Source organism: Nannospalax galili, unplaced genomic scaffold (assembly GCF_000622305.1).
Source record: "Nannospalax galili isolate Female #2095 unplaced genomic scaffold, S.galili_v1.0 scaffold60, whole genome shotgun sequence".
Lineage (NCBI taxonomy): Eukaryota > Metazoa > Chordata > Mammalia > Rodentia > Spalacidae > Nannospalax > Nannospalax galili.
The window spans coordinates 232826-254946 of record NW_008346989.1 but is presented as its reverse complement, the minus strand read 5'-3'; the positions used below and the strand labels follow the sequence as shown (position 1 = coordinate 254946).

Here is a 22121-nt window from a genome sequence, read left to right as displayed (position 1 = left end):
GCCCACCTGCCCAGGGGTGGCATCACCCACAGTGGGCTGGGCCCTCACACAGCACTCAACAATCAAGAAAATGCCCCATGGACATAGCCATAGGCCAGTCCAATGAAGGCAATTCCCCAACTGAGGTTCCCTCAACCCAGGTGTGTTAAGTTGACACTAAAGCTATCCAGCACGGTGAGAATATATTCCTATTTCAATAGTTAAAGGAATAGCTTTAGAGCTCATAAACTATGTTAATATTCATGAGAAAAATGTAATAATCAAAAAATACTTAAGGTAGAAAAAGCTATGAAATAATAGTCTAAGTATTGTAAAGGAAGTATTCTATTTTTTATCAGTTTTAAAAATTGACTTCTAAAATAACATGCTGGTTTTTCTTGAATCAGAGTCACACCTTTCCAAGCTTCCAAACAAAACAGAAAAATGTCTTTTATATGGGAGGATTCAGGAAGCATATTCCCAAAATCAAGTTCAGGAAGTTATAGGCAGTGACACACCAGCAAGGGGAGGAGAGTCTAGGTTCAGGATTTCACTGAGAGTGAGGCCCCTGATCTCCCCCCTCACTGGTGTGCGGTCACCTTTCTAAATCTTCCCGTAATATACCTCTCAGGATGAACCTCTTCCAGGTGACTGGCATGCCCCACAAACCATATTTAGAGATGCTAGCTCTGCTTTTAATTTAATGAAATGTTAACAACAAGCGATGCTTTTCCAGCTTAGCTAAAAATTTTAGTTTGCAAAGCATTACTATGTGGCTTAACAGTCCACAACTGCAGATTAAAGGCATATTTCTTTTTTAAGGGCATATTTCTTATTGCAAGGACCGGCTCAAAATCCTAAGGGTTCCATTGCCTGTGCACTGAGCAAACAGGAGACACACTGGAGCCCCAGCAGTGTGCAAAGTTGAGGCTCAACTCAGGAGGTTGTGCTGCAGGGGGAGGGGGAGGGGGAGGCACAGGGAATTTTGGAAAGAAGCACCCTACAGCCTGGGTACCAGTCAGACACACTGCTGTGGTTTCTCTAAAACATGTGAATGTTCTGTTAGCTTATTAGCATAGTTTTATAGTTGGATGGTTTTCATAAAATTAGTAAATAAGTGTTTTGGTGAAACTTGACCATTTCATACAGAGCAACTGTGGATGGGAAACCACAGCCAAGTCTGGGAAAATTCTCACTTTCAGCCAACATCTGCTATATCAGAATGGAACCGTGTGTGAAGGCCTGTAAGATGTCACCCGGCGACTTAGATGCATGCCCCTCGCCCCTGCTTGACAAAGTCATTCCTACCCAGGGAACATTTCAGGAGCAGACACTAGACCACAGGTGTGTGCGGGAGGAAAGACTATGGTGGCCCAAGTCAGTCCCACCTACACACCAGGCCTCTGCTCAAGCCCGAGTCACCTGAACAGGCACGACTCCATTCTGTTTCCTCAGATGGTAGTGGATCCTGTGGGATCCATACGCTGAAGAGTCATGTTCAGTCCTGGGAAAACGGTGGGTTTGGAGACGGGGTATTTCCATCAGGAATTAAATGAGCTTCTCATGTGGACGGAGCCCTGATTACACATGAGGAGTAAAGGACTCCAGGGAAGCTGAGACAGAAGTCCCTGTGAGGCGGCAGAGAGGATCCCCTGCAAGCCAAAGGGACAGTTACAAGAGGACCTGTCTGCTGGCTCCTTGCCCTGGGATCCAGCCTCCAAGCCTGTGAACGGAATCCCTGCTGTTTAAGCTATAGGTGCTATGGAATCTTAACGTAGCAGTCAAGGCAGACTAACAAATAATATTAAAATTTGATTCTCAAGAAAGTTCAGAGAATTCTTTGCTAACAACAACAAAGAAGCTAAACAAAGGTTGTGAACACCATGATGGTCTCACATCAGGTAACACGGTCAGAACAACACAAGCACCAGTGTGAACAGCGGGAGGTGGGTGTTACTGGGGAAAGAATGGCGGCAATAATGAGGGTGCTGGGACTGGGGAAGGAGGAGAGAGGTCGAATGTGGGGGGGGTAGAGGTGAATGGATCTTGGGGTCTAGGGAAGCCAGAGGGAAATGTGCTGCCTCTGAAAGCCTCTGAGAAATGCACATATGGTTTCTGAACATTAGTGCGTATGTATGTATACCTGGGGACTGTAGGGCAAGGAGCACAGTACCAAGCAGGAGAGATCTCCCTGTGGAGGTCAGAGTGGTCCAAGAGACTCCCCAGATAACACCGGCTATTGCCAGAGCTCTTAGCTGTCTCCCAGAACTGGAAGATAAGACCCTACTGCTGAAGACAGGACATACTTCAGACACAGGGCTTGGAGTAGTAGAGCAGGAACTGACCTGGAAGTATTTTCTCTGGACTAGCTCTCATAGTTCTGCTATGAGAGGATACTATGCAAACAGCTAAGGGAGGAAATCAATCGATGATCCAAGCCAGTCCACCACGACCAGCACAGCAAACTACCTCTACTGATGCAGTGGTTGGCACTGCTATCCGGGGCACTCAACAGCTGCCTAATTGGACCTAAAGCCCTCTCAGTGGGAGGGACCTCATGGGTGGCACTGTAAATATAGCCAAATACACATGTCTGGAGAGGTCATAGATCCTAGAGAAAACCCTCTCTCTCTGTCATATCTCTAAACAAATGAAATTTCTTGCCATATGCTAAATATGGATCCTTATATTTACAGACAAGTATACCGTATACCACCCATCAAGGAAGCTTCTTTTTGCAACAGATGGAGCTACTGCAAAATTCCAGAACTGGTCAGACACAGAGAATACATGTTTCTGAGAGATACCCAGTTCTGGAGAACATATCTACAGTGGGACCTCTACACCTAAGGCTCATGGAACACAGTGGAGCTGGTAGGTAGAGAGAAAACTAGTGCATCCCTCCACTCTCACCAGTGAAGTTTTCTTATACAATAGAGTGTGATGTACACAGAAGGTCACAACTTGACAAATTTTAAAGAATAAGAGACCGCAGAGTATGTGTCCTTGGATAGGACTCCTACATTAAACCTCACCCACCCACAGCTCAGGGACCATTACAGAAGAGGGGGTGGAAAGATTGTAAGAGCCAGGGGTGGTTCATGAACACAGGGAAGCAGAGGCTTTCAGGCCACTGGAAACATGCTTGTGTGGACTTGTGGTGATGGTGGCATTGAGCACAGGACCCAGGCCAACTCAACCAGACAAGGGCCCAGAGTGGAGAGAGGGAAATGGGTGGTGGGCCAGCCCTGATCTGGGGACTACTGGAGACTGAGTACTGCTGGGTGAGGGATAGTGGACCTTACTCACAATCTCTAGATGGGCTGACTAGACTCTAGTGGACAAATTTGCACTGAAGGACAACTGGATACAAATGTTGACCGGATAGGACTTGGCATGCATGGCAGAATGCATGGGGTCCAATGTGGAGGAGGGGGAGAATGGATGGGGAAGGGAGTCTGAATTTGATTAAAAACTGTTGTATGAAATGTACAAAAGTTCAATAAAAAATTTTAAGAAGGAATTTCAGATGAAGAAGAAGGATTGTCAGCGTGAGGGCACCCTGTGAAGGACTCACATTGCCCGATGGCATTGCCCTTTGTTCCTCAGACTTGTGCTTGCTGTTGATGCTTCTTTTAATCAACGGTGAGGAGAGGAGGGAGCAGACAAGTGGGCCGGCAGGACTGACCCCAAGTTCTGCTCTCAGATGTGAAATCACTCATAGAGAAGGAAGGCACACACAACAAGGTTTTGTAAAGCTGAGACCAGTGACTCCTGCAGGCACAGAGGCTTCCGAGTGATCCTCTGTGGGCAGCAGCACTGATTCCTAACCAAGGCCGGGATGGAGGGCTGACCAGGGGTTTTACAAGCAACAAAGGAAAAACCAGCTGGACTGGGCTTCATCTGAAGGAAGTGCCCTGCCTAAGACAGCACAAAGGCAGCTCACAGGATGGGCGGAAGCATCAGCTAAGGTGTGTCCGACAAAGGACTTGTTCCTAGACTGCATCAAACCCTCACAGTGGGGCCTTCTTGGGTTCAGTGTCCTGTTTCACACACATGTACAATTACAAGAAGCAGTTGACTATATTCAAAAGCTCATAACAGTAATAAAGAACCTGTATTTGCAGCGGTACGCAAATGTTTACATTACCTCCTCACACATGCAGCAAGAAGCAGTTTAAACTGTGTCATCAGGGCCACTGCAGAGCCACTAGTGCACATGTCAAGGGCTTGTGCCTTTTTCAGGAACCATCTATATGAGTAGGCAGGGTATACAGGTTCCAGCAGCATCTGCAGCAGGCGTGTGGATACAAACAGAAGAGATAAACTCTGACCTCCCCAGCGTGGGCAGGGCCTTACTCTGCTGGTGCTGCCTTAACAAGGCACCACAGCCTGGGCTGATGGACAGCAGACACTGACTTCCCACAGTCTGGAAGCTGGAGTGCAAGACCAACATAGACTCTGTCTGGTCAGAGCCCCCCTTCTCTACCACAGATACTGCTTTTTGTAAGTTCTCACGGGGCAAAGGGGCAGAGGAGCCCCTCAGCTTTCCATAAAGCTTCTAATCCCAAATGAAGCTGCATCCTAAATACCCAAGTTCCACTTGAAGGCCTCACTCCTAACACCATCACCTTGGTCCACATGTGAATTTGGGAGGCACATTCAGATCATAATAGGGAGACATGAGACAAGCAATTAATAACCAGCAAAAGGAAGAATAATATGTACCTATAGATTCATGCTCACACTCATGTGCACATACATGTGTAAGTGTGCCCAAATGATTCCTAACCATAGGAATCTCATGAAATGTAAAGCAAACGAATCCTGTGACTTAAATACAGGGCTGGAGCCATGCACAGACATTATGATAATGTTTCCGCTATAGAGCTGCGGCTTTTAGAAGATTCTGCTTCCTCCCCCTGCCCACTCCTGCCCTGAGTCTGATGTCCATAAGGATGAGGGCAGGTGGGTGAGAGCCACGGTGACCAGATGACAACCGCTCCCAACCAGGACTCCCAGGCGTGGCAGGATACTTGGGTGAGAAAAATGAGGACATTCCTAGCGAAAGCCACCCAAGTACAGTGCAGGGGTTGTCCTCATCACAACTGTCCTGAAGACAAGATGCTCAGAGATGGCAAATCCCCCAGGAGCCCATGGTGAAGGGCAGCCCAGACCTCTCACTTTCTGTGCTTCTCAGGGCCTGAAGGACGCTAAGCCCCAGCAGTCCTGATTGCTGTTGGGAGAAAGGCTCTGGCTAGCCTGACAGTGGCTCAGGTGAAGGGACACACAGAGCCTGGCCAGCGGTGCCCGCTGTGGGGAGACTGCCTCCTTCCAGTTCTCATACACGGGGCCCTATTCTTGTACCCAAGGAGCTTCTGCCCAAGGTGCCTGCCAGAGCACAGCCCCGTAGCCCCTGCCCAGAGCCAGGCAGCCGAACACTACCAGCAGGTAACACAGGCTTCAGGCAGATGTGTTCAGAGTTCTGGGAAGCCCAAGCCTGCCAGCCAGAGTGCCATCCAGGCAGCCTGGTTCAAAGCTTTGGAACTACACACATTTGTCCCACCATGGACTGTGGTAGATTTGTATCATGGGATTGGGTTAGACTCTGGTCAGTAACTGGAAAGGGTGCTTGTCTAAGACAAGTAGCTGTGGGTTCACAGAGCAGCTTTAAGAATTCACTTGTTGGGCTGGAGAGATGGCTCAGTAGTTAAGAGCACTGGATGCATAACTAGCACCACACACGTTCTAGATTCCAGCTCTGTCTCCACAGAGGCTCAGCTCACAGACCTCCAGAGTGCATGACACATTGACTCTTATTTCCCTTTAGAGAGTAAAGTCAAATGCCCTCTGCATGGAGCTGTGTTGGGGTGCCTGTCCAATCAGCACAGACAGGGTCCACTTGATCTCACTGTTATTTTCTGTGCTTTCTAAACTTGAAATATGTATCCTGATTAGTTACCACAGTTTGACTGAATATTGAAAGCTGAGAATTAAATATGGTTGAAATGAAAACTGCCTTGAACAATTAGGAAAATTAAATCACCTCAGTCATGCACTTTTTAAAGCAGGGTAGTGAAGGTTTTAAAATCATATAGTTACAGTCACACTTAAGAGGAACAGTGTGATTTATGAATTTTGATCTCTCCAAATGACCATAACTCTACAGCTCAATAGTCTAATTGGTATTTTGATGGATTCATAATGTTTTATTTGAAAAGGAAAAGCCTAGAAGTCATAAATGAAAACATAATTTGTATTATTTTTTCCTAGAGAATATAATTTAGCTTGATTTAAAGCAGAATTAAAAGATGATTATCTTTTGGCATTAACTTTAATATGTGCAATAAAGCAAAAGCTATCAAACCAGAATAAGGCAGAAAATATTTCCACTGAGAGGGTCCCATAAAACCGCAGGACACGCTGACCAACAACGTATCCTGGACGTGAGCCCGAGTGGTGTTTAATGGCTAGGGAGGGACAGCCGGAGGAGGCCGAGTTCACAGCTGACACAGCCCAGGGCCCTGTGTTCTCTCCAGCATGTGCAAAATCCAGAAAGATAACAAACTGAGAGGCTGGTGAAGCCCGAGGAGACAGAGGGCAGCTGTGTCCAGTGGTCTGCAGAGAAGTGGGCAGAGCGCATGCAGGAACACTCTCCCAGGGAGGTCTGCAGAGGCTCAGCCTAGAATTCTAGAACTGTTGGAAGAGCCGGGAGAGGAAAAACAGACACTCCACATCTCCGACTCAGGGTTTAAAATAAACAAAGCGGTGAGACATCCAGTGCCCAGATTCTCCACTCGTCACTGCAAGTAGGAGGAAGGTCCAGCAGCCAGCACAGGAGGAACAGGGGTCAGGGACCCCGAGGGGCACAGGTGAGGACCAGTCCTGGTCAGCCAGGGCAGAGCTGCCTGCAGACAGTTGGGACAAAAGTCGCGGCGTCCTGACCTGAGGAGAATGCCCAGTCACAGGGAACCACAGCCCTTAGAGCCCATCCCTGAATTAGGAGCTGGTGACACTGAGCACCCTGCCCACCACAGCTTGTCCACCAAGAGTTGTAGCTGCAGCTTTTCAGAGCTTCTGGTTGGGATAAAGTACGGAGGGAACTCTTCCCCATGGCCAGGCCTCTCCAGGTAACAGAGCCTGCCTTGCCTTAAGGCACAAAGGTACATCAGCAGGTCAGTGTGGCAGAGGAGAGTCCCACCACCTCACTACTCTCACACCCAGCAACAAGGATAGCCTTCCGTGTTCTTTCTGACCCTAGGAATTGCCACTGGTGTGGCTGACCTGAGGTCATGCAGCTCCCTCCTGACCTGCCAGAAGCCTCCAGGACACTTCAGTGTCTATGTGGAGGAAAGTAAAAGATTTGATAGGGAAATGGAACTTCCAACAGTTAAGTTACCTACTTCCCCACTGGCTCCTGTAGTCTACCTTGTGAGACCACAGGCTCAGCTGTGAGTCCCCTGGCTGGAGTGTGGAGAGGAGACGCTGCCCAGCTCCGTGGTCTAGACACAAAAGCTGCCACAGAGACACAAGATGTCTGTCTGCTGTCCTGAGGCTTTGGACTCTGGGTAGAACAGCAGTGCTCAGAGGGAACTGTCAGAAGAACCACCAAGGTCTCTGCCTCACTCCAGACATTAACCAGCCACCTGTCTTTCTCTGTCCAGGGACACTGAGAAGCAGTATCCCAGCCCTCTGCCCTGCATGGTCTGGGCACTGAGAGGCACCCCATGAGGTCTTTGTCAATCTGAATCTAGTCTGGTCCCATTTTGAAAGGATTCTGTCCTTGGTCGCAGACCCCAAATTCTATAAACTGTACCATACAGTTTTGGCCCTTCCATAGTAGGGGTGAGACAGCCTAAGAATTGGCCTGGATGATCAGTCTGTGTCTGGTCCTCCTAGATAAGAGATCGCTGGGACACAGGGAAAACAGAGTCTGGAGGAAAACTGGGTTTTGCTGTAGCTCCCAGACCGTAAACTTGCTGAGCAGGGAGCCACTCCCTCTTCCATGTACAAGTGTAACGTGTTCATAGAAGCATGTTAGAGGGTAGGGCTGCAGAACCCCCGTGTCCTCTCAGTGGGACAGCCTAGGATCTTCCAGGTAGGCACCCTGGTTCTGGAAGCTCTACTGTGGGCAAGGTAGGTGCAGAAGACAGGCCCAGTATGCGTCCCTCAGTCCCTGGACAGCTGCCTCTACTTGACTTTCTCTGTCTTAAAGTGATCATCAACCAGTTACCCTGCTGTCTTGGTTGGATGGTCATGGCAGTTCTGACACAGAGACAGGAAAAGGCCAAGGAAGGAAGTGTCCCATCTGACGGGAGAGCAGAAGGAGGGAGCATGGCAGTGCAGTGCTGAGTAGATGCTACCTGGTGCCCACCCCATGCTCTGTTCCTTACAGCAGGTTGATCTGCAGCTGTCCACTGAGGTCCTACGAAAGATCCTCACAAAAAGCCAGGAAGCACCTGTGCCTGGAGAACAGGTGCTTGTCCTGTTGGAGCCCCTCCCCCCTGAAATCCCTGCCCTTATAGGACTTGTGGGGCACTCCAAAGGCTCTACAAGAAGCAGGTGGGACCTTTCACCTGGTCAAACACTTGTAGCTTCTGTCCAGTTAGCTCTGAGACAGATTGTGAGGGAACAGAACAGGGAGTTCCTGTTCATGTTTGAACTTGATTCTGATCATCAAGGAGAGTCTGAGGCCTGAGGAAGATTACAGAACCATCCTCACCGTTCCTTCCCCAGCTCCTCATTCCAGAGGACACTTGTCCTTGAACAAGTGAAACCCTTTGAGTTCTCATTTTTTCTTGAGTTCATGCTCTATGTTCTCTCCTTGTGTGACCCATAGCAAAAGCCCCAAGTATTCATTCATTCACAGACACTGAAGTCTGTTTGGGGCCTTGTTAGAATAAGAACAAGTGATGATGGTGAGCCAGTTCTTGGCATTTTGTAAAGACTGTGGGCCCCTAGCAGAAGTGGGCATACAGAAGCTGCAGGGGAGGAGAGATGCAAGCACAGGCCCTTGGCAAGAATGGCCCCTTCCAAAAGCCTACTGTCACTCTGTGGCCTGGAGCCTGTTTGAGCCATTGTACCCTATGGATTTGATAACGAAAGTACATATAATTTCAGTACCAGCTCATGGGGGAAATACTTCTTTTAGTTCATATAGAGAAAACATCAGAGAAAAATAAGCACTGCAATTCTAGTTTTCCTTTACTGTAAAAGCACAGAGACGACCAAAGAAACACAGTGGGTCAAGCTGACGTCGCAACACTTTGCTCTTGCTGTTGACCTGGTACTGTTGCTGTTTTACAGTGCTAGGTATCAAATTCAGAGTCTTGTATACACCAGGAAAACACTCTACACCTCAACCCTTAAATGTTTTGTTAAATAAACATTTCTATATCCACCAGAGATTATTATAAATAAAAGTAGCTTTTAAAAATAGAAATTAAATACAAATGAAACCCTTCTAGTGGTAAAAATTTCATGAACAATGGCCCTGCCAAAGGGTCCTGAAAGTGTTGACTAATTCATTGCTAAAGCTTAAATGTTGTCTTAATCCTATGATAGCATGTGGAGCTGGATTTCTTGACCCTTAGAAGATGCCCCTGGATAACAGACATTAAACACAAGACCACATAATTTCACACCCCATGTCTACATATCAACTTACTGTCTTTATTCTTAATTCTACTCCTGTTTGCAGATTTAAATCAATCTATAATGCAGGATGACATATGTGGACTGCACTGTCCTCACGTGTGTCTTCCGTCCCCTGTGCTCTAAAAGCATGCTTTGTTCATGATGGTTAGTTATAGGGGCACAGCATTTGACAGCTGGGATCTGGCAACAGTTTTTGAGAGGTGACACTTGAGATGCACTTCCTTTACAAGCTTACATGGTATTTACCTGTCAGACCTGAAGTTCTTATGCTTTTGAAATGTACAGTTCCAGGGACCGCGTTTGTAACCATCTGTGTTTGTTCCTCAGATTGAAGTCAGTCAGCACCGTCTTGCCTCTCCCGTGAGAAGCTCTAGGGATCCACCAGTCCATTGGTAAATTAGAAACAAGCTCCAATTCAACTGTTTTCCCACACGTTCATTGTTTTAATACAGAATTAAATCAAATGACCTTGAGGACTAAGGGTGGCAAAATCGAATAAACCTCGAAACACACAGATGAATATTTTTATACAGTAGATGTCCTGGTTCACTTTAACTGTCAACTTGATGCAGCTGAGAGTCACATGAGAGGAGGGCCTCAACTGAGGGACTGCCTAGGTCAGAGTGGCTTGTAGGCAAGCCTGTGGGGGAGCATCATGATCAGTAAGCGATGAAGGACGCCCAGCCCACGGTGGCAGCACCGTTCCCTAAGCAGACGATCCAGAATTACACACAAAGCTAGATGAACGTAAGCCCACCTGCCCGTCAGCAAGCAGCATCCTCCATGGGTCCTGCTGCTCTTCTTCAGCTGTGAAATGAGTCCTTGGTCCAGGGTGACGCCATGTGGGATAGCATGCTGGCCTGTCTTCAAGACCCTGCCTTGGCTTCCTTATTGATGAACCTGGATTCTAAGCTGAATAAACTCTTTCTTTCTTAAGCTGCTTTTAGTCAGAGTATTTTATCACAGAACAGAAATGAAACGGAAACGTCTCTGTAGTAATAATTCCTGAGACAAATAATTTAAAATTTACTTTAAATCTTCTGCCATCACACACTTACAGTTGATAGTGAAACCTTTGAACTCTATCCTTTCTCAGTACAGCTAAGAGGTCAAGGGGAAAGCCTCCACTAGGAGACTAGGCAAGGCTCAGTGGTTTAGAGCCAGGGCCTGGAGGTAGTGGTCAGGGAGTGCCATGGGGTGACACACTACAGCTACAGTAGCTGTAGCTGTTCTAGGTAATCTTTCTATTGAACAATCCGACCCCTGGTCACAAACCTGTACAGTATAAGCCAGAAAAGCATTCTCCACACAGGGTCTCCTCGGGCATTGAGTCAGCCCAACACCAACACAGCCTTCCTTCCTAACAGTCCTCCTTGGGATATGTACAGGAGGCATGTGGGTGGTCAAAGCAAGATCTGCCCTACCTTCCTATCCTGAACTTTGATATGCATTAAGTGGATATTAAAGATGCCTTTGAAGGGAGCGTATATCCCAGAAAGCAGCGCTCTGGGCCAGGATGCCTGTGGGAGTGGTTGCCTCTCATCTTTCTACTCAAGGTCAATCCCAGGAAATTCCTGTGGTTACTGGTGCTGACCTTCCATCCTCTAAACCCAGGAGACAGCTTCCCTCCAGCCAGAGAGATCTAGATTCTACATTTGAGAGGATCAGAGGAGATAAGCAGGCCACCCATTCACTGAGCATCAGTAAAACCTAGAGACAGAGTCCAAGTTCCTAGGACCAACCATTCACCAACTAGAGACAAGCAACAGGACTTGTCCACAAAATATCAAAACAATTCATTTTAAAGCTCAGAAGTTCAGTCAGCACAGTTCTGAAGCAGGAACAATCCATACCATTTGAAAGATTTAAACTAAATTAGCCAAGAATTCTGAGAGCTCTGAGACCCCATCAAAGGGAAGGCGGGCTCACCAACAACCAGCCTCACCCTACACCTGAAAACACAGCCCACTGTACAGCTGGAGAGAACCCTTCAGACAACTTAGAGAGCCTAATAAAAGCACCAAATGTTTACGTACATTCTACTGGTCAAGTTATAAAAGTCTCTTTCACAGCTTGGTACCCAGGAAAAGAGGCACAATAGGAAACTTTCAGAAGATAAATTAACCCTCCCCCTCATACACACAGAGTCTAGGTCCCAGTTTACCTGAGTTTTTATTGGTCTTATTCTGTCGACTTTTAACTTGCTCAGTCCAAAGCGTGGGATAGCGAGATGCGATATCTAGGAAACAAGGCAGGGAAAGTGCTGCTTCAGTTTGTTGGGAAGCACAGGGTCCCTCAGCTAAGGGTTTCAGGAAGTGCTCTGACACAGCTCCCAAATTCAATTGAACAGCTCAACGGCATTGTACTTTTAAAGGAAACTGTTAAAGTGGTTAAATGAACAGGAAAAGGAAACAACAGATCTCTTAAAATATTATTTTTAATATTTTTTCTTAATTAAAAAGTGTAACTAAAAGCTATATGAATCTAGGCAAGTTCCAGATGTTATAAAACAGTCCCGTGTAAGCTGGTCAGTGGTAGAACAACTTGCTTAGTGCATAGGAAGTCCTAGGCCTGATCTCTAACACCACACACAAAAAATTAAGGTGAAGGAGGGAGGGAGGAGGAACAAAAGGAAAAAGGAAGGAGGGAGGGTGGAAGAGAAGGAGGGAGGGGGAGGGTGGTCTTCACTGTTTGCTAAGGACAGCTAACTTGACAACAGCCAGGGATGAGGGAGGGAGGGAATGGAGGGAGGGAAGGATGGAAGGAAGGAGAGAGGGAGGCAGGGAGGGAGGGAAAGGAGGGAAGGAAAGGAGGGGAAGGAGGGAGGAGGAAGGGAAGGAGGGAGGGAGGGAGGGAGGGAGGGAGGGGGAAAAGGGAGCCCAACACATCACTGTATCCTGTGCTGTAAAAATCACTAGTCATGGAGTGTGCCGGCTTTCACACAGTTAAAAGTGGGGTCACTTTTCTGCCCTGGGAACACAGATCCCACAGATGCCTGGGTTTGAACCGCCCTCCACCTGGGACAGCCTGCTCTGTGTTCTCACGTGTAGACTGGAGTTCTGTAGGCTGGAAGGTTAATACAGCAGAGCTGGGCACAGCCCCAGCACAGGCATTAGTCACTGTTTTATGTGGGAAGCATTCTTTATATTTTTTCCTCAACGTCTCATCCCATTTGACCTGAGATGCTGACTGATGTCTTCCACAATTGCTTAAAGGTAAATTTGGAGATCTGTCCTTGTCTTGCTTGTCATATGACAAGTTAAGTGAGTAGTTAATGAGTAGTTAATATGAGTAGTTAAATGGCCTATGTTATTGAAACACCTTTTAAAATACAGTTTTTTTGGTTTTTTTTTTTTTTGGTCTTTTTGAGACAGGGTCTCCCTGTAGCCCCAGCTGGCCTGGAACTCACTATGTAGACCAGGCTGGCCTTGAACTCACAGAGATCTGCCTGCCTCTGCCTCCCAAGTGCTGGGACTACAGGCATGCGCCACCACGCCCGGCTTTTTAAAATACAGCTTTTTAAAATTCACATTCATACATTCCATTAGTAAAATCAATATCGCTATGTTCTGCTTCCCAGAAGCCCCACAGCAATGTTCAAAATTCCAGGAAAAAAATATGGCACCCCTCAGTTGGAAATGGCCATGCACAGTCTGTTTTGGACATTTTGCGGTCTGTATTAAGATGTGCACCTGACGTTCCAAAAAGTGTGGTGAGCTCCTGTTTGCAGACAAACGAGGCTCTTTGCCCACCAGATCTCTACTCCGGTGTGCACCTGTGCTGAAGGCGCCTCTTCAGAAGTGCTCAGCACATGGCTCACTTCCATCCCCACACCTACCTTCCACCACTAGACCTACTGAAGCAACTTGGTATCACCTGACCTATGTCTCTGTTTCCTGTCCTTCTATTATGCTAAATTGAGGTTGGTCCTTTTAGATTCACGTATGAGTGACATGAAGTCAAATCCTTGTTTTTGTGTCTAGATTCTGAAGGCCACCGTGCCCAGATGGCTTGATCTCACTTTCCAGTCCCTAATGGCCCCTCCCCTCTCCCCAGCTGGTTCCCAACACCAGCTCACCTTCTTCATCTCCTTGGGGCTGAGTCTCCAACGCTGGGGCTGCGGCATCATCTGAATTCAGAACGGAAAAGATTTGCAAGGAGACTACAATTATGAGAGTAAGCTAAGTAAGTGTGCATACAGGCTGAGCCCAGGATTTGCAAACCACCCCCACAGATCCTCCCAACACAGCCCAGTACAGGGCAGAAGCCAGCGCTGAGCGAGGCTTCAAGACAACACTGAATTACCACCCTAGAGGCTGCAACTTTCAAATGCTACAGGAGCCTGAAAGCCAGGACCCACACAGGGAGCCCTGGATGCAGCCATGTGCGTGGGGACTGAGGGGCAGGAAGGGTCTGGCTGATGAAGGGGTTGGTGGGAAGGCAGTGTAGACCGTGAGAGGAATGGGTCTGTTTCCCAGACAACAGATGTCATATGAACAGTTGTTACTAAATTTACCTAAACAGCTCCTTGTGGACACCCTGTGAAGTTTAGGGTCTGAGCACCTGCTGTGACAGCAGAGGGGTACCCTGGGGCCACGAAGCCTCTGCTCCCTGATTTCTCTCAAGTCTGCATGGGTGATTCTGCTACAATAATCCTAGGCCAGAAGTACAAGACTCAGCTAGCTGTGCCCCATTATAGTGATTCCCCAGCTACCTAAAGAGCAAAAAGATGGCCTGACACAGGACTTTGGGGGAACCCAAAGAGGTTTTTAAAAATTTTTTAATCTTGCATCATCCTTTGAAAGCAATTTGCTGCCCAAATTATGAAAATGCAACATCACTTATGTGAGACTCTGGAGCCTAATGTTGGCAGTAAACATGAACCAGAATCATTTTGCCGTTGAACATTTTGTTATTTTCTAAGAAAATAAAATGAAAGGAAGGGCATGACTAAAGCACATTTAACACACTAGGATCTTAAAGGGACGTAGGAGGGATAAAAGGCTTTAAATAGCATCAATCAATCTCCCTGAATGTTGGCAAATACGTTTTGTGGCCGTGTGTTTGCGTCTATGAAGGTCGCGAAGGTGGGTCATTTCTAAAATCAAAGGGTCCTGGTTGTCCATGGTGAGCTGGTGGAGGTCTGGGTCCACCCAGAGCAGGGCCCTGTCAGCATTGCTACCCAGCCCAGATCCCCACATGTCCCTTGGACTCCATGTCTCTGAGACACACGCTCCTGAAAACAAAGGAAACAGTCCAGAGAGCGCAGAGGCTGCAATTTCCCTCCATGCGCTTCTTCAGCGTCTGTTCTGTCTCTAAACCCTCTCTGTTAATTTAGCATATTCTGCTGTTGGGTGCCAGGTGAGAGCTCGATGGAGTTCAGCCCGTTCGTTTCTTGAATTCATTTCTGTGCCCAAGTCCCACTTCCCAGACAGTTTTTCCACTGGGCTCACGGGCATCTTGGAGGACAGAAAGAGGAAGTGTTCTCGGGCTGCAGGACCCTCTGCCTCGCCCTCCCATCTGCATTCTGTGTACTGTCTCCTCACAAAACCTGTAACTTCCTTCTCCCTAAAATTTACCAGTAAGTGTGAGCCGCCTTTGTAGACTGGAGTCCAAGCGGCTCGACCCAGTACCCATGCAGTGCAACCTCCTTCCTTCTCAAATGCACCACAAGCCCCATCATGTTCCAGCTGGAAGCCGACTGGCCTCTTTCAACCAAGGCTAGCTCAATCCTGAGGCACTCCGGTCCTGCACAGCAGTCGCTGTCAAATGAGGGCATTACCACAGAGCCATCCTACCCTCTGTAAGTCCTTATGTAAGAATATTCTCTAGACTGGTTGATGGATGACTGTGCCTCCCCTCGGCCTCTCTGTACCTCTCCGCCTCCCCCCACCCCAGCCTCTCTGAACTTACTCCTTGCATGTATCTTAACAGTATACTTTTTTTCCAGGGCAGGGGTGTCCATGGGACTGAGGAAGGGTGCCAGCATTGCTATTTGGCCCAGATCCCCATGGGGCTGAGATGGGCCAAGGAGAAAAGGAAGGAGACAGCCTGGTTGTTCCATAGGCAGGCGACAGTCCGCAGGAAAACAGACTCAGCCATCAAGTGATTCCTAAAGAAGTCAACTGTCCCCTCAGAAGAGCGCCCTCTGGAGAGAAAGCTGACCCTTCCCTTAGACAGACAGACACACTGCTCGGTGCCCCCAGTAATTGCAATGGCCTGGGGTGAGTAGGAGCCAGAGTACTGAACTCCATTCTCTCACCTAGTGCCCTCGAAGCTGCTCCTAAGTCATCAGACACACCTAGAGCAGAGCTCCGTACTTCCACAGATGCCCCAACATACATACATACAGTGTTACCTGACACACCTACAATGGTACCTGACACACAGTTGAACCTGACATACCCACAGGGTCACCTGACACACCTACACTGTTACCTGACACACCTAAAGTTAAGCCTGGCACACCCACAGTGTTACCTGATACACCTATAGTGTTACCTGACACCCACAGTGTTACCTGACACAGGTACAGCATTACCTGACACAAGTACAGTTGCAACTGACACACCTACGGTGTTACCTGACACGCCCACAGTTAATCTGGCACACCCACAGTTGAATCCGACATACTCACTGTGGTCCTGACACACCACAGTTGTCCTGACACTGCTTCAGGAGTCCTCACACAAGCTGTACCCTACACCTCTGAGGGCACCTGGCCTTCCCTGCAGAACTGGTCCCTGGCCCCCATGGGTGACACAGCAAGCAGGACTGGATCCCTGTTTCCTGGGAGACCCAGAGGACTGACTGTTTCCTCAACATTACCCAACATATTTCAGCTTTAACTTGAGAAATGATTTCAAGGCACAATCAGATCAACTCTTACAGATCATTGTTCTAATTCATTTCAAGATAGTTACCTGCTTTTCCTGCGCCTTCCCGCTGGGGTAGCTTTTCATTGACTGAACCTGGAAGAGGCAAAAAGAACCAAATGGTTTTCAGTAATTAAGGCACGCAACTCCGTTATTCCATTGTGATAAGTTCAAGGTGCTTTCTCATGTTCTAGTTAAGTTACACAAACCATCTGCACCACAGGGGGCATCGCCACCCAAGATGTAGCCCTAAACTAGGACACCACAAAAAGTCCCCATTTCTGGGGCTCTGCAGTTGAGCATAGAACTTCACCTTAACACGTGGCAATATCTTCACATGACAAATGGCATCATATCCCCTCGTCAGCACACAGCACCATAATGAATGCTACGGCCGCGACACACAAAGGGAAATGTAAAGTAATAATATGTTATGAAGCCAAAGGTAATTAAAACACTGGCTCCAGCTTGCATCTGATTATGGGAAAGAAAATTGTAGAATTATCTTTCATAGAGGGATACAGACCACGAAGTAAATAATTTGTGACTAGATAATTTGTGAGGGAAGGTTTTAACAATGTATGGTGTGCACAAATTTCTACCACAAATCTGAGGTATTGTTCCTTTGTTTCTCATGTGTTGAAACTACTGTGGGTACCGACTTCTCCCCCATCATTGCAGGTGTCATACATGTCAGGAGAAAGCTCTACTCAGAATTAACTGAGACCCACACAGTGCTCCTCACAAAAATAACCCAACTTCGAATGTCTCACTTTTGTTTTGAATTTGATACGAAAAACAGATCAACATGTACATGAAAGGCATAGACAGCTCTGTGAATGTTGTATTTTAGATTGTTAGCTATTTCTTGAAAAGCAGTCATGATAGGAGACATAGAAGTAACGTCTATGGCTGGAGATCCTGGAAGGCAGGTGGTAACTCAGCCCTGCTCAGGACCTGCTGCCTCAGCCATACCCTGGAGACCTCCAGTCATAAGCCAGGAGGCCCTTAGTCCACGACCTAGGAGAATCTCAGTCCACAACTCAAGAGGTGCCCACAGCACAAACAGGTCATGTCAAGGAATGGAGCACAGCCAGGCTAGATATCCCTCCTTGGTGGGCACTGGTGGGTCAGGGCAGCCTCAGGGATGGCACGAGCCGAGGGGATGTGATGTGTGTGGACAGGGGCAGCCACACTCCCTGGCTAACCCACTACACCCTGCCAGGTGTCCCCAAGGTGCTTTCTTCTCTCCTCTAATTTGTCTCCCATTGGGGAATGTGATCCTGTCCTGTGGCTTCCGGGATCAGAGCAGTTTACTGTGTTAGAGTCAGGACTGGCCACTCTGCCTGTCCCTATCTCCAGCTTTGGGGTGCATCCTGTCCTGGCCCTCTTCATGGGCTTCCTAAAGCCCTCCAGTTCTAATTCATCTGTGCACTCATCACTGGGGGCTGCAATGAACCAAAAATTTTGCCTCTTCTGACTGGAAATGACAGAATTTTAGTCCTATTTCTCAGCATGTATATGTGGATTTTTATTTGTGAGTGAAACATAAATATGCTAGATAATTAAACTACCCCCTTGAGAGAGCTTCATGATTGAATTAAGATAATCTTTTGTAATCTAAGGAGGAATCAGTTTAAGCTGCTGACCAGAAAGCTGATTAGAGACGAGATCAGAAGGAGACATAATAACCTTCCATCTCGTCCCCAGGCACCCATGCTCTCTCAGAGCCAGCCACCTCTGACCTCATCAGGCCCCACATTCAATCAGCATCTACAGCTAGCCAAAAATAGTCGTATCTTGTTCTTCATCTGTATGAAAGAGCTTCACCACAGCACCCAGTGTCCGGGATCACACACCCTGCCATCCAAACATTGTGAAATAGGGAATTTAATTTGGAAGAGGCTGGACTCTACCCGCAGACAAAGGCTCTGCCGTTTTCTGCCACAGCCTCCCATCAAGGTGCTGGCCTGGACAGCTCTGTGACCAGTACAGTGGGTGAACTGGGGGAATCCAGGACCAACCGAGCGCCTCAGATTCTTCACAGAGCTTGCCTGTTCTGGTGTTCACAGAGGGATGCACCTGCTGGTGTCACTCTCCAGACCAGCATGTGAAGGGCATCACTGAATGTCTTTCATCAGTAAGCTTAGGTCCAACAAAAAGGGCCTTTTAAAGGGGTGGCTTTTTAACAGTCACACGGGGCCTTCTGGTGAAAGGAATCACGATGCACAATGCAAGGGAGGTACCGATGATCTAAGGAGGGGTGACAGGCTGCTGATCCTACAGCCTGGGTACTTGGTTCAAATCTGATTCAGCCCACAGGCTCACAGAGGGCAGTGCCTGGCTGCCAGACCAGCTCCTCTGTAATGCTTCTCTGAATGTTGCTGGACAAAGCAGACAGAGTGAGTGGCGTCCTCTGAGTCCACGGCTGGCCCAAGTCTCTGTTACGCCCATGTCTATGAGGCACCTCTCTCTGCTGGCTTCCTAGAGGCTGATGCTTGGCAGTAGTTGCAGAAACCGTGGACAGCGAGCCGGCTTCTGCAAAGGGAGTCCACGCAGGAGCCTGGGAAGGATGGACTCAAGCACTGTCAGTGGTAAGGCTGAAGACCACTGGCTCAGGAATGTCTCATTGCCTAACAAGCCAGAACCAGGAGGGGCGGGGGCGGGAAGGGCCCAAGGGACTTGACATGTCCAAGATTCCTCTTTGCCTAAGCCCTCTGCCCCTCACACATCGATCTCCACATGGGAATCACAAGCCATTGCCAAGAAGGGCATGAGGGGTCACTAGCTCATGGTAAAACTGGGCTAATTACTTGTTAGCTCCAGGCACTAGCCATCCAGGCAGGTGGACGTGATGCGAGCCCGTGGCACAGATGTGGCTTTAAGATTCACAAGAAAGAGAACCCAGGTCATTCCTGATCCCTCCGGACAACTGTGGGTGGGCATTTGGGATGAACACTAAACTGTTCAAGGTGTACGGAAGGTTAATCTTGGCTGTTCATCAGACTGGATCTGGAAGCAACTGGGAGATAAGCCACTGGGCACACCTGTGGGTGGATTGTTTTGGATCAGGTTATTTCAAGTAAGAAGACACACCCTAAATGCAGGTGACACCTTCTGGGCCGAGGTCTGAGGGAAAAGCTTTGCTTTTTGCCTCCCCGATTTCCAGGCTCTCTGGTGAGCCATCTACACTGCTGCTGTTTTGCCGGGATCAGAACCCAGCTTGCAACGTGGCCCGAAGACCAGTGGCTCTCCACGAATCCTCCAGACCTCCACTGTCAGGTTGGGACGGCTGAGGCATCCAGTCTCATGGACTGCACATCTACTGGACTGCGGGCCTCTTCTGTATGGAGGTGACCATAATGGACTACTCAGACTGTATAATATAAGCAGGTCTAATGAGTCCCCTTTTGATGAATACCCATCCTATCCATCCTGCTCCTCTGGGGAACCCTAATGTGGTGTGGAGCTTCAAAGCTAGGAGTTGCATGCTGGAAGACACATCTCCCAATTTGCTATTTCTTGGCTATCGGGGATTCCAAGGCCCAATGAATTCAGATCCTATGGTATGGAGGAAGCGCAGGGAGACATGGGCTCTGGGGAGAAAGCGATTTAAAGCCTATTCTGCCACTCAGTAGAGGTTTGAGGGAAGTTTTCCTACCCCCAAATCATGGGTGTGACACCTCTAACTTAGGTTACCACCACAAGACTCACCCAAGGCAGCCTGTCAGCCTCCTGTCCCCAGCTGCTCCTGTGTGCTGTGAACTCTGCACTGAGGAGCACTCCTGGGGCACACATTAACCTCCGTACTCTCATCCAAGAAGTCTCACCCAAGTCTTTCTCCCTGTCCCATCCACAGCTCAGAATGTGTGTTTTCTCCTTCCCCTTCTCCCAAGTCCTGGACCCTAGGACTTCCCTGCGTCAAACTTCTCAAGGATGGGTGCAGGCCACTGTTCACCCCAGAGGAGACCGAAGGCAGTCTGGAACTATATTTTGTAACACTTGAAGTGCATGAAACCCAACTAGACCTCATAATGAATTGTGAGAGAAGGATCTAGGAAACTTTAAGGGCCGGGTAGGAACCCTCTGTCCTAAGATCCTTGCAAGCAAGCCCTGAGCACAAGATACCAGGGCCCTCGCTTGTCTGTGGTCACTACAGGACACCTCTAGTCTGGAGCTGGGTTTGTCTGTTTGCAATTGTAAAACCCATCCTGCACTGTGCCTGCCTGTGGCTCCTCTGACTCACACAGACGTCAGCACTCTGCATTGGCAAGAGAGGCAGGGTGCTTCTGTCTGCACTGTTGTTTATCTTTCTGTAGAGTGAGTCCAGCACCCTACTGTGCTTTATCCACAGATGTCAACAGGCACAGATTTAGATTTTACGACCTGTGTTGCTGTGGGTCTGTTGCACATCCCCTGCTATGAAATGTGTTTCTGCGGGTTCATTCCCAGAAGGAAAGGGCTGGGCCCCTAGTGACTAACAACAAACTGCCTCAGACTACTGTTCTATCCTTACCGGCTCACCAGAGTCACCTGCCCGGGCCTAAGCACTGAGAGTCGCACTGGGATTCTAACCTGTACTGTCTGGTACGAAGACCTGAAAATCTCCCCCACTGTTACCGGCTTTAGGGTACCCTCCTCTAGGAAACATTGCCTCTTTGACCACTTTGGTGTCAATTAGCTCATCTTTCTTACTAATACTCAGGAACTTAAATATTCCACATGTGGCTTAAATACACGATGGTGAAATGATTGTCCATCTCTTACTCGAGGTCTTCCTGGCAGAAGGGAGGGAAGGCTTGGGGAGGGGCTCTGCTCCAGCAAGGGGGTGTCCACCTGCTTCCCCACATGGCTACCTCAGGGTGTATTATTAGGTATGTTCCTAATACCACACAGACACATAGACACATACATACACACATACATTCACACAGATATACACAGACACATACATATACACACACAGAGACACACATACATACATACATACATACATACCTGTATACATACATGCATACACATACATATACATGTATACACACATACACACGTGCATGTATACATGAGCACATTCTAACAGGAATTGCTTTCTGTTGCTCATTTCTAACTGAATTTCTGACTTTCCAATCTTACAGAGCAAGGTTTGCACACATATGGGAGCTCAGTGAAACTTGAAAGCAGAAGTCCTGATGCTGAAGTTTACTCAGTTTTGATGCATTTGATGAAAACTGCTCCCATCTTTGTAGCTGGAGGACAGTGTGCATGACCCATGCAGTATAAATGCTGGCTGCTGCTAACATATCCAAAGTGTGAGCTCCCTGGGAGCCGCCGTGTCCTTCTGTCAGTCCCAGACTGGGGTCAAGCAACACCTGTCACCCCACTTTTCTGCCTTGTTTATGAGACTGTGTCAATATATGACAGAAGTTGATTACACTATGCAAAGGTGTATTGTTGCTTCTGACTGAATGGGGTGAGGGTGGGGTGCTCAGTCCCTCCATAATCCTCCCTTTACTTCAAAATCCCTCACATAGCTCTGTGAAGTTTCCAAAACTGTTAACACGGTGCCTACTCTCTCATCCCTGCAGATTTTCAGAGGAAAGCATAGTACTC

General features: G+C 48.0%; 1 protein-coding gene across 2 annotated transcripts in view; it reads right to left on the bottom strand.

Annotated features, from left to right (window-relative positions):
* Window positions 1–22121, bottom strand: part of Smoc2 (SPARC related modular calcium binding 2) — a 132861-nt gene that overhangs the window by 48231 nt on the left and 62509 nt on the right. The window contains exons 5-7 of one of the 2 annotated variants that reach the window (XM_008843408.3): window positions 16560–16607; window positions 13715–13765; window positions 11801–11875 (exon numbers count right to left, since the gene is read on the bottom strand). In XM_008843408.3, the coding sequence (XP_008841630.2) occupies window positions 11801–11875; window positions 13715–13765; window positions 16560–16607 (174 nt within the window). Of the gene's footprint in view, window positions 1–11800; window positions 11876–13714; window positions 13799–16559; window positions 16608–22121 lie in introns of both variants that reach the window. The other variant, XM_017800699.2, reaches the window with a different exon arrangement.